Here is an 11,983-nt window from a genome sequence, read left to right on the forward strand (position 1 = left end):
GGGCTGGGGTGGGGGGCGCTGGGCTGGAGGTGGAGCTGGGGTGTCATCATGGGACTTGGACCCTAGGACTACATCCTGGTGGGGGCAGCTGGCCTTGGCCTCCCCTGCAGGGGAAATGTCCCTTCCTGGGGTGCAGAGAGGCGTCCCTGACCACAGGCCTGAGGCTGTCCTGTCTGGGACCGGACCCAGTGACCACAGGGGGCTCAGGCCACTGCGCCTGCACGGGTGGGTGGAGATGTGAGCGGCAGAGCCCCGGCTTGGTCTGACCTCTTCCTGTGAGGATGGGCCGTGCTGTCCTTAGCCACCTCCACCCCAGCCCTGAGGACAGACCCTCCACCAGCTGTGGCCCGAGGAGCATGGCTGTCTCTGGGCCTGGCCTGGCTCTTCCGGGAGCCTTGGCCTGAAGTGGATGAACAGAGGCACTGGGCTTGCTTCCTGTCTCTTCCCACCCCCGACCCCCCACCGTGGCTGAGGGGCAGGGGCTTCAGCAGCAGCTTACTGCCTCCCCTGAGTCTGGGGGCCACCTGGCAGCCCAGGGCCAGCCTGGGCAAGGGGCTCTGGGAAGGCGGGGCCCGCTTCCCGCACGCCCACTCTGGGTTTTCGCTCTGCCTTTGTGCCTGCAGTTACGAGAAGCGGCTGTACTGAGGACGGTGGTGCCTGCGGCCGAGGCAGTGGAGGAGGCGTGCCCCAGGGCCCGGCTTTGGGCGCAGCCTCCCTCCGTAACTGAGCAGTCCTCAGACTTGCACTGCTGCTTCCCCGGCTCCTTTTCCAGGGAGAGAGGCGGGGGTGGGCCCTGAGTGTCCACTGCCCTTCCTTGGGCCTCCCCCTGCCCCCTACTCCCCCGCCCCAGTCCCCTCCACCCCTGCAGAGTCAGGACTGCTCCCGGGCTGGCTTGCCCTGGGAGTCCTCCCAGGTTCCCCGTTCTTCAGCAACCCCCTGAGCCCAGCCAGCCTGGACTCTCAGGCCCTGTGCCTGCCTCAGGTCTTTCTCGCTGCAGCCTGCTCCGGCCCGGCTCCCACCCCTGGGACCAGTGGCCCCTCCTGGCTTCTCCCGTAGGGCACCCCCCCACCCCAAAAATGGTGCTCTCCTGGCCTGCCTCCGGCCCCTTCCCAGGCTGCTGCGCCCTCAGCAGGCCTGACCTAGGCCGGAGGGAAGTCTCTGCCCCCTTCCCCTTGCCAGGACTCCCCAGCCCTGCTCCTCAGGCTGCCCGTCCCTGGCCCTGGGGAGGAGGCTGCCCACCATTCCCGACTGGCCCCCATGCCCGGGTGTACCGTCCCTGCCCTCTCCTCTCAGCTGCAGTTGAAGGCTTTAACTTTGCACACTTTGGGGGCCACAGTCGCGTCATTGTATGTTAAAATAATCTGAATAAATCAAGAGGTTTCAGCGCCTCTGCTGTCCTGTCTCCGTCCCCTGTCCACTGGACTGCTGGCCCCCATCCCAGTGGGGAGCTGGAGCCCAGAGTGCCATCAGAGCCGGGCTGCGGGGGCCACAAGGCCGAGCCTCCCCAGGAAGGTGGCGAGGGTGCTGCTGTACTCCAGGGGGTGCTGGCGCAGGTGGGCCGCATGGCGCGAGGTCTCCCAGGCCTGCACCCACACCGGCATGCCCAGCCGCTGCCAGGCGGCCAGCAGCTCCTGCAGGCAGGCACTGTCACAGAGGGGATCATCCAGACTATAGTAGACAAGTGTCGGGGGCCTGACGGGTGGCTGCTGGAACGCGGCCACCGCAGCCTCATAATGCCGGATGGTACAGCTGGGACACAGGTGGAAGTAGAACATGGCTGTGGCCCTGACCACTGGGCCCAGGGCCTGTGGCTTCATCAGCTGAGACACACCTGTGGGTTCCAGGAGGAGGAGGTTAGCACCTGTTGTCATATGCGGCTCAGGCCCTGCCTCCTGGGAGTGGGGGACAGCACTGACACACGGACTGCTGAGGATCCCTAGAGCTGGGGGTCCTGGGACAGAAACACTGCCTTCTCTGCCTTCGTTGTAGTTGGTCAGTGGGCACCCAGCTGTCCTGCCTGGTACAGACACCATTCTGGGCAGAGGCAAGGAAGGTGGCCTGGGAATGCTCTAGTGACAGGAAGGAGCAGAGGGCAGAAGGCCCTAGTTGTGAGTAGTGGAGAGCTGGAAACAGCCCCATGACTGCCAGGGAGAGGTGGCCTCAGCCCACACTTGGCCTGCTGGTCCCTGCCCTTTCCCAGGCCATTCCTAAAAGAGCCACGTGGTCAGGACCCAGCCTCTCTCTCTGGTATTTTCCAGCTTTGTGACATCTTCAGGGACGAGAAGGAAAGATCTAGGTGGTAAGATGTTGGGTGGGTTCAGAATTGGTTCAACAACTGCTCCTGGAGTTGCAAAGTGACCGGGTCATTGAGGGTCCCCTGAGGCCTTATGCCCTGGAATCTGCGGTCTTGGTGAGCACCTTGGAGTCTGAGGTGACCTGACTGGGTGGGAGAAGGAAATCCAGATACCCGGGGATGGTAAAAGAGAAGAGAGGATGGACCAGAACAAGGCCGTGTTTCACAGATAGTCTTGCACATTGCTTTACAAAAACCATACAGGAAGCAGTTTGACCAGCAATTGAAAAGGCAAAGATCTAAGGGTTTTTAGAGAAATGCCAAGTCACTCTGCATCAAGGGTGAATTCTCCTTTTGAGTTAGACCTAACTGGTCAATTAGAACTGACCCATGGGATGTTTTTTTTGGTTGTTGTTTAGTCGTTAAAGTGAGAATGTTAGTCGCTCAGTCCTGTCCAAGTCTTTGTGATCCTATGGACTGTAGCCCGCCAGGCTCCTCTGTCCATGGAATTCTCCAGGCAAGAATACTGGGGTGGGTAGCCAATCCCTTACTCCAGGGGATCTTCCCAACCCAGGGATCTGACCCAAGTATTCCACATTATAGGCAGTTTCTTTACTAAATTGTGTCCAATTCTTTTGTGAGCAGTTACTTTGTTACTTGAGGTATGTTAGTTTGGTCCTTTAGAGGAAGGAAGAGCACAGTGGTCCTGAAACTAGTGTGTAACAGAAACCACCTAGATCTAGGACCCACAGGCCCAGGCTCGTGGAAGTAGGATTCAGCACGAGGTGATTCTGAGACTCACCAAAGTTTCAGAATCACTGTTTTGGAGGAAACCCGTGCACCCAATCACAGTTGGCTCTTGAACACTGCAGGGTTTAGGGGTGCTGACCCTTCACGCAGTTGAAAATCAGAGGTAACTTTATACTCAGGCCTCCATATGTGCAATTCCACATCTGCAGATTCAACCAGCCTCAAATTGTAGTGCTATAATATGTATTTACTGAAAAAAAAACCCCATATAATGGACCCACATAGCAGTTAAAAAAACCCTGTTCATGGGTCAGCTGTACATGATTGCTGAGACTCTTTCCAAAGCTTGTGTTGCAAGAAAAGAATTTCAAAAGGCACCACACCTATTTCATGGTCCCAATGTGGGGATTATGTGAGTATGTACGGAAAGTTACAGGTGCTCAGTAAATTAGTCTTAATACAGGCTGGAGTTAAAGGCGTGCCAGGTTGGACCCAGGCAGCACGCTCACTCTGGGTTGTATTTTCAATCACAGTGGGGAAGGCCCAGGTGGGACAAGACGACCGACACTCCAGGTAGGAAGGCCACATCAGGTGGGACGGTCAGAGACTCGAGACACCTCTGGGACACTTAGATCACAGGCCCATTGGTCAGCAGACCTGTCCATCCACCTGGAGTCCAGCCTGGCTTGTGTGGCCCAGGTGCCCCCTCACCCTTGCCCCAGTACACTCACCCAGCGCCATGCGGTCCAGGCTGCCCACCACCAGGCTGTCGAAAATATGGCCCTTCAGGCGCTGGGCCACGCTGCCGTGGCGCCCCAGGTCCTGGCCCATGAGCAGGAGCATCTGTGCAAAGGTGTAGCCACCCAGGGAGAGTGCGTGCACCACCAGTGGGCGGCTGGCCAGGGCCCCAGGCCCCTGCAGCAGTGCCAGCACGTGGGCAGCCCACCTCAGGCCCTGGCGTGGGCACAGGAAGTGGCTCAGCGCGCTCTCCACGGCCAGCACGTCGAAGCCGCAGGCCAGGTACAGCTGCAGGTACTTGCCCTGGGCAGCTGGCCTCGCCCCGAGCCACGGCAGGAGCAGGAGCAGTGGGCGGGGCCCTGGAGACCCCGCTGGGCCTGGCCTGCAGTACAGGTGGATGGAGCGGGAGAGCTGGGTCACCGTCACATCGGCGGGGAGCAGCGGGGCCATGGCCGCACCCTGGAGGCCATAGGAAGGAGGAGTGGTAGGTGGGCCTCCGCTCGCCCCCGCGTTTCCTCCACACACATCCGCTCTCAGATGGCTGCGGCTGCGGCTGGGATTAGCTCTCAGAGGGCCCTTTAAGCTTCTGTGGTTCTAATGCTCTTCCGGGAGCTGGGCAGTCAGCCCGGAGAGGAGGGGTCAATACCCCAGTTGCCCTCAATCTCTCCCTCAATCCCTCGTCCACCCCTGCCCTCCGGCTCTCCTCATACCCAGGAGTGGGGTCTGGAGAGGAGGAGGGACCAGCCATGGGGAGTGGGGGTAAGGCAGCATCTCCCTCGACTCTTCAGAAGAGCATTGAATTCCCACCCCAGCCTCTCTGATTGCCTCTCTGCTTTACACGCACACCATTTGGAAGTTGAGGGGCCAAGTCTATCCACCCCAGCCTCTCTGATTGCCTCTCTGCTTTACACGCACACCATTTGGAAGTTGAGGGGCCAAGTCTATCCACCCCAGTGCACTCCCAGCAGCCCTTCTGCCATCAGCTGAGGGGAGTTTGGAGTCAGAGGGTAGTACCAGAGTCAAAGCATGCAGGCCCCCCTACCCCATAACCTCTCCCGGGGCCCTGCTCCCTGACTCCGCTCCCCATACCTACTGTCCTCAGGGCAGCGCCCCTCACCTGCAGGATGTAGACTCACCTCCATCAGCCTCCTTTCCCTTCCCTGCCACTCAGCTCCGGAGGGAAGGTGGGAGGGGTCTGTGACTTGGGAGACCTTGGTCCCCAGCTTCCTGCTCCACCCCTGGGAGACCTTGGTCCCCAACTTCCTGCTCCATCCCCCACCCTTCTGAAGCACATTGGCAACATGAGCTTCTGGGCTGGGAGCCAGGGTGTCTGGCTCACAAGTCAGTGACATCCCCAGCCCAGATAAAAGTCTGGGAGGAGGCATGTGGGTTGCAAGGTGCAGTATTCCCCTGGGACAGGTAGGTAGAGACCAGCCTTTCCTAAGTGCCTCTGCCTCAGTTTCTCTGCTTGTGATCCTAACCAGGGAAAGAGGAGCCATCCACAGGCACCCCAACAGCTTCTTGTCTTTTTATCACCCCCCAACACACACACACACACACACACACACACACACTCAGCAGCGGCTCCACCTCACCCTTCACTTTTCAGGGCAGGCTGACCTCAGGATGGCCAGGTACAGGGGCTGCCCCAGGCAGGAATCCAACTCAGGAGACCGGGTCTGCACTGAGGATTCCCTTTGAAGTAGGGTGATCGGAGGCTCCACGGTGGGGGTTGGGAGGTGGGGTTGGTCTGACATGCTGTCAAGGTAGGTAGGCAGTTTCTCCCCAGGGAGGAAAAGCGAAGTCCACACTAGAGCATCAGGGGCTGAGCGGCTGGCAAGGAGGAGGGAGCCAGGAGGAGATGTTGCGTAAGGACCTGGCTGTGACCTTACACGTCATTCTCCCACCCCATGTTAACCTCTTACTCCCCACCCCGCCGCTGCTCTCGGTGGGAAGCGAACGAATGAGAAGCGAAACGTATGTCTGCACTGCGGAGTCGGAGCTTCAGGAAGCCTATTAAGGGGAGGGGTTTCCTTCGGACCCCGCACCACCGGGAGTCCTGCTCCTCCATCCTCGCCGTTCTCCAGGAAGGACACTGCTCCTCCCACCGCTCCCCGTGGTTCACAGTGCTTCCAGCTCCTTTCCGTTCTTCTAGTCTCTGGGAAAACCTAGGGACAAGAAGTAGGAAGGACTTTTCACGGTGGAGATGCTGGGGCGAGAAGAGGGGCGGGGCAGAGGGTGTTCCCTGCCCGGGGATGGGGGGACTCCCGCGTGTGGATGCTTTAGGAGCAGTGTGGCACAATATCCAGCAGGTGGCACCAGAATCCATCGACCTGCTGGACCCCAGGGAACCAGAGTGGGGCAGTTTCCTGGGCGACGGGCAGCCTTTCAGAAAGCCCTGCCCTTGGCAACCGTTCCCTGGTTGCCCGTGTCCCTAGTAAATATTTGGTTTCTGAAGGACAGGCTGGGGGTTAAATAATCTAATCTCAGAAAGGATAGAGGCTGGCTGAGGATGAGAGAAGACTTGAAAGACCTGTTCTCTGCTGTCATTTTGCTAAGGACAGGTCACTGCGGCAGGTGCATCCCACCCTCAGCTATACTGTAAGGCACTCACATGTATCCCTGTGTTGTGGATGGGGAGAATGAGGCTCAGAGAGACAAAATGTCTTGCCCAGGTCACCAGTAATGAGAGGTGTGCCCAGTTAGGAAGCTGGACCTGCCTGGATGACCCTTCCCTTCCACTGCACCTCCCGGTCCTGTGTGAAGGGTCCAACCCCACAAGAGAAGCTGGCGTAGGGGGTGCTTCTGGGGCCCAGACCTGTTGGGAGAACAGGAGAGAGCAGTGAAGAGAAGCCCACCCCCTCCAGCCCAGCTGTTCTTGCCTGGTGTGGGTGGGGTAGTTCTCTATTCAGGGCTCCCTCATCTTGTAGGGCCCCTCTGTCAGAGGACCGCACAGTTGGAGGGGAGGGGATTTAGGGCTTCTTGGGGGTTATGTGAACCCTCTAGGGAAACCAAAGACAGGTGACTCTCTAAGCAGGACGCAAAGCTGGAGCCCAGGACTATTCTGGGGAGAAGAATCAGGAAAGGATGCTTCAGCAGCTGTGCAGAGGAGAAAAGCAACTTCCGCTAGGTCAAGGGACAGAGACTGGGGGACTTCCCTGGTGGTCCAGTGACTAAGACTCCAAGCTCTCATTGCAGGTTCAACCCATGGTCAGGGAACTAGATCCCACATGCCGCAACTAAGACCTGGTGCAGCCAAATAAATAAATATTGGCGGGGGGAGGACAGAGATTGGGAGGATTCAGTTCAATGATCGATTCGGCTCTCACTGCCTCGTGATCTCATATCTCTGCCTACTCCCCATCTCCTTCAGGATACTGAGTAGGATCTCATGCTGAACAGAAGCAGCACCCCAACTTCTGACTCTGTTGTGTGTCCAATGAAACAGAACCAATAGGACATATATACACAATATTTATTTACGCCTGAGAACTGGGAGAGCCATCCAGCCTGAGTCCAGTTCCAAAAGCAGGAAGAGATCTATGTCTGAGTTCAAGGACTTAGGCAGAGGGAGCAAATGCTCTCTTAGCCTTTTGTTGTCGTTGTTCTCTTCAGGCCTTCAGCAGATTGGATGAAGCCCACCCCCACTGGGAAGGACAATCCACCTTACCCAGTCTTGCAGATTCAGGTGTTCATCCCATCCAGAAATACATGCACAAACACCCAGAATGTGTGACCAAATACCTGGGGACCACATGGCCCAGTCAGGTTAACACATAAAATTAATCACCACACTCCCTCACCGTCCTCCCAGACCTGGTTCTCCTTAAACTTGCCCCATCTCAAAAAATAGCAATTCTATTTTTCTAGTTGCTCAGATAAACAAATAATAACAACCCGCATCCAAACTGTTGGAGCCACCCTCAATTCCTACACCCCATGTTTAATCCATCAGCAAATCCTGTCTTCACTGTATTCATAATATATCTTCAGTCTGACCGCTTCCTCCACTCTCTCCCATAGCAATGCTGGCCCAGGCCATCACCATCTCTTGCCTGGGTTCCTGCAGTGAGCTCCCGTTCTCCCAGCCGCCCGTGTTGTCTCCCTACAGAATCTTCCCAACACAGCAGCCAGGTGATTCTTTTATTTTTTAAAACAGTTTTTATTTTATTTATTTATTCGGCTGTACCAGGTCTTAGTTGCAGCATGAAGGATCGTTAGTTGTAGCATGCAAACTCTTAGTTGTGGCGTGTGGAATCTAGTTCCCTGACCAGGGATCGAACCCGGGCCTCCTGCATTGGGAGTGCGGAGTGTCAGCCACTGGACCACCAGGGAAGTCCCAGGTGATTCTTTTAAAACATAAGCCAGCGCAACTCATGCCTCTCTTCAAAGCCTTCCAGAGGCCAGGCACCCCTGGTGCCAAAGTAAAGCCCAGTCTCTCTTTTTTTTTTTCATTTCTTATAAATGTATTACATAATAATATTATGATTATTATCAATAATAATATAAGAAACATAGATGACTTGGGGTGTATCACGTAAGGTTCAGGAGGCCTCGGGACTGAAGCAGGAGGTGAAATCCCTCAGATGGAACTCCATACAAAAGGAGGGGCAAAGCAGAACTGACCCTGTAAAGTTAAAAGGCCCAAGTGAATGGAACCCAAAACCCACAGGTGAGTGAGAGTGTGCGTGTGGCTGTCTGTTACAGTGCCACTGTGTGTGTGACCTGGTCTGTTAGTGAAAGGGTTCCTGGGTGTGAATCTGCCCAGGGAATGGGGCCAGCGGGCCAGGGTGGGGCAGGTGGGCACAGACAAACGTGCCAAACCCCTGGCACACTTCTGCGCTGTGAAAACTTCTGCTTTCTGTATTTAAAAAAAAATTTTATTAAAAAAGCTAAAAATGTAGCCAGAAACTTGTGAGTGACATGGATGGAGCTTAGTCCAGAATCCAAACCCTAGTTTTAAAAACATCCTGGGTCCCCCAGCCCACAGGTCATTTCTGAGTGTGAGGAGTCACAGTAAGGGGGGCTGGGGTGCACACTAGGGTCTTTGCCTCTCCTCAGGCAGTGGCCTGACTCTAGGGGTGCCCCTATGATCCCCTCCTAGAAGCCCAATGGGAGGCGGAGCACTGCTTCCCAGGGCCCTTGGGGGCCTCTCCCAAGCAGCAAGGCTTCACCAAGAAGGCCCCATCAGGCTCAGCAAGTAAGGCTCAGTCTACTGTGGCCTACAAGGCCCTGTGTGATCCAGCCCCTCTATGCCAGACCTTGTTTTCTCTCCCTCTGCCCTCATCTGCTCTGATCCCACCTCACAAGCCTTGCTATTCTCCAGTGCTTCCACCCAGCCAGAGCCCTCCATTTCCCCAGAAACCCACGGGGCTCACTTCTTCACGTCCCTCGAGTCTCTACTCCAGCTGCCTCTTGTGAGACAGCCTTCTCTCTGACACCCTGTATGAAGCAGCAAACCACCACCCTACCCCCACTGCTGGCATTCCCTCTTCTTCCTTTGCTGTTTTTCATAACAATCACAAACATACTCTCTGCGTGAGTGAATGATTAAGTACAACACATATGCATCACCTAATACACACCGGTAAGTAGAGCAGTGCTGAGATACAAAGATGGACAGGACACCATGTTCCCCTGGCGGAACCTGGCACCTGGCTGGGCAGATAAACTTGATGTTCTATCTGTGGGCAGTGGCATGTATACATATGATAACATATGATGCCTTTGGAGGGTTTGCCATATGCTGGGCACTGTATAGGCCTGTGTTATGTCATTTAATATAGCCCCATGAAGTGGAGACTATGTCCTCAATTCCAGAGGAGAAAACAGGCCCAGAGAGGCAAAGGGATTTGCCCAAGGTCACCCAGCTACTCAGCCGCTGAACTGAGATTGTGACACCATCGCTTGCTCTCTAGGTCCCAAGTCCCTCCTCCTCCCACTTTCCCAGGGGATTCCAGGGGTGGAGAAGGAAAAAGAGGAGAGGAACGGAGAGTTTTTTGCCCCGCAGGAGAGAAGCAGAGTGGGACTGAGCCGGCAGGGCGGCCTGGGTGTCCGGGCACCTCACCAGCCCCTGCCGGCCTCTCCCCACCCCCTTTACTCGTGTGGCCTCTGCAGCCCTGGGGGTTGATGGGGCTCCCTCCCCTGGCACCAGCCTTCTCTGCCACACCCCCACCCTTGCCTGGGGCCTGGCTACACAGGGATCCCTTTCTGGCCCAGTGAGGCATGTAACCCCGGGCTGACAGGCGTCCGGATGCCAGGGCAGCTTGGCTGGCCAAGGGTGAGGTCACGGGCTGAGCACTCAGTGCCTGGCCCCTCCTCTCTCCCATCAGAGTCTCACTCCTCGCCCTGTGGGCTGCAAAATGCCCCCTGCAACCTCCCTCCTGCATCACAACCGGATCTGGCCTTTCCCGGCAAGGCCTGGTGTATTAGTTTACTGTGGCTGCTGTAACAAATTACCACGAGTTTATCTTCTAATAAAACAACACAAATGTTCTATCTTATAGTTCTGGAAGTCTGAAGTTGAAAATGGATCCTCCAGGCTGTGTTCCTTCTGGTTTTTCTTTTTTTCTTTTTGGCTATGCTGCATGGCATGTGAGATCCTGATCGGGGATCAAACCTTTATCCCCTGCACTGGAAACAGGGAGTCTTAACCACTGAACCTCTGAACCAGGGAAGTCCCTGGCCTCTGTTCCTTCTGGAGGCCCTAGAAGAGAGAAAACTCCCTTGCCTTTTCTAGCTTCTAGAGACCACCTGAATTCTTCAGCTCTGGGCCCCTTCCTGCATCCTTAAAGCCAGCAGTGCATCATCTTCAAACCACACTGCCTTTCTGACCTCGGCTCCCACGGTCACATCTGCTCCAACTGACACTCCTGCCTCCCTGGAAAGTGAAAAGTGAAGTCGCTCAGTCGTGTCTGACTCTTTGCGACCCCATGGACTGTGTAGCCCACCAGGCTCCTTCATCCATGGAATTTTCCAGGCAAGAATTCTGGAGTGGGTTGCCATTTCCTTCTCCAAGGGATCTTTCCAACCCAGGATTGAACCCCAGTCCTCCATATTTCAGGCAGACGCTTTACCATCTGAGCCACTAGGGAAGCCTCCCTGGAAGACTCTTATAATCATCACTCCACCTGGATAATCCATAATAACGGCCCGCCTTGAAACCTTTGATGTAGTCTCATCTGCAGAGTCCCTTTGGCTGTGTGAGAGTCACAGGTTCCAGTGACTAGGACATGGGCATTTTTGGAGGGCCGTCATTCAGCTTACCATACCAGCAGGATGCTCACCTCCTCTGTGTTTATGGCCCTTTTACCTGAACCTTGCTCTCTGCTAAATACCACAGACAAGGGACTTCCCTGGTGGTCCAGTGCCTAACACTCCCCGCTCCCAATACAGGAGGCCCTGGGTTCAATCCCTGGTCGGGGAATTAGATCCTAAATAAGAGTTCACATGCCACAGCTTGAAGCTCCTGTGTGCCTCGGCAAAGATGGAAGACCCTGCATGCTACAACCAAGACCCAGCGCAGCCAAAGAAATACATATTGAAATACAGTAGACACTGTGTACCACACCATTCCTAAGAGGTGGTTCCAGATCCCCACTGTATGACGGAGAGCTTGCGGACTCCAGAGCCTGTGGGCTCGCTGTGCTCCCAAGGTTGCTTCCCCAGATTGGAAACGAACCCCTCCCTTCTGGGAATTCCCACCGGCCACTATGCTTTAGCTCTGAGCCCCTTGGGTTTGCATCTTGGTCTGGCCCACAGGCTGCCCCAAAGCAGGGGGTTGTGTCTTAGCTCCTGGGGCGCTGGCATGGGGCGTGGAGGAGTAGGCACATACGCAATGTCAGGATGGCAAGAAGAGAGAGGATTTTGTGGGCTGGGTTTTGTGGGCTCTGGCAGCCCCCCGCCATGCATGTAAGGTTGTGTGTCTATTTTTCTGGGCTGAGGAAGCACCAGATTCTTAGAAGGGGGTTGACCTCCGAGGATCAACAAACCCTGCTCTGGCTGGTCCTCACCCGCCTTTTCTGGGTCCCTTCTCTGAACCAGCCTTCTGCAAAGATTCACCCAGCACCAGGGGCCGAGGCCAAGGAGGCTGTGAGGAGATGCTGGGATGAGGGTTGGTTTGTATTGCACTCTCCCCTGTATTCAGTCCATGATTCAGTATTTTCTGCACTTCCACAGTACGGGACTTCCTTGGTGGCTCAG

General features: G+C 55.9%; 2 protein-coding genes across 5 annotated transcripts in view; one reads left to right on the plus strand and one right to left on the minus strand.

Moving 5' to 3' along the window:
• Positions 1 to 1,388, plus strand: part of IMPDH1 (IMP (inosine 5'-monophosphate) dehydrogenase 1) — a 10,939-nt gene extending 9,551 nt beyond the window's left edge. Inside the window, exon 13 of the mRNA XM_010831714.1 lies at positions 624 to 1,388. Within this exon, the coding sequence (XP_010830016.1) occupies positions 624 to 645 (22 nt within the window). The 3' untranslated portion in view covers positions 646 to 1,388. The remainder of the gene's footprint in view (positions 1 to 623) is intronic.
• Positions 1,389 to 1,442: 54 nt separating this feature from the next.
• LOC104982347 lies at positions 1,443 to 5,611 on the minus strand. 4 transcript variants are annotated; one of them, XM_010831713.1, is made up of 3 exons: positions 5,377 to 5,611; positions 3,775 to 4,240; positions 1,443 to 1,831 (listed from the first exon to the last, which is right to left on the minus strand). In XM_010831713.1, exons 2-3 carry the CDS (start codon positions 4,229 to 4,231, stop codon positions 1,467 to 1,469), a joined length of 822 nt encoding a protein of 273 aa, XP_010830015.1. In that variant the 5' UTR covers positions 4,232 to 4,240; positions 5,377 to 5,611; the 3' UTR covers positions 1,443 to 1,466. The 4 variants fall into 4 exon arrangements, with proteins under 4 accessions (XP_010830015.1, XP_010830013.1, XP_010830014.1 ...); XM_010831711.1 differs by lacking the exon at positions 5,377 to 5,611 and adding an exon at positions 4,899 to 4,997; XM_010831712.1 differs by lacking the exon at positions 5,377 to 5,611 and adding an exon at positions 4,871 to 4,997.
• Positions 5,612 to 11,983: the final 6,372 nt, after the last annotated feature.

This window comes from Bison bison, unplaced genomic scaffold (assembly GCF_000754665.1).
Source record: "Bison bison bison isolate TAMUID 2011002044 unplaced genomic scaffold, Bison_UMD1.0 scf7180017864530, whole genome shotgun sequence".
Classification (NCBI taxonomy): domain Eukaryota; kingdom Metazoa; phylum Chordata; class Mammalia; order Artiodactyla; family Bovidae; genus Bison; species Bison bison.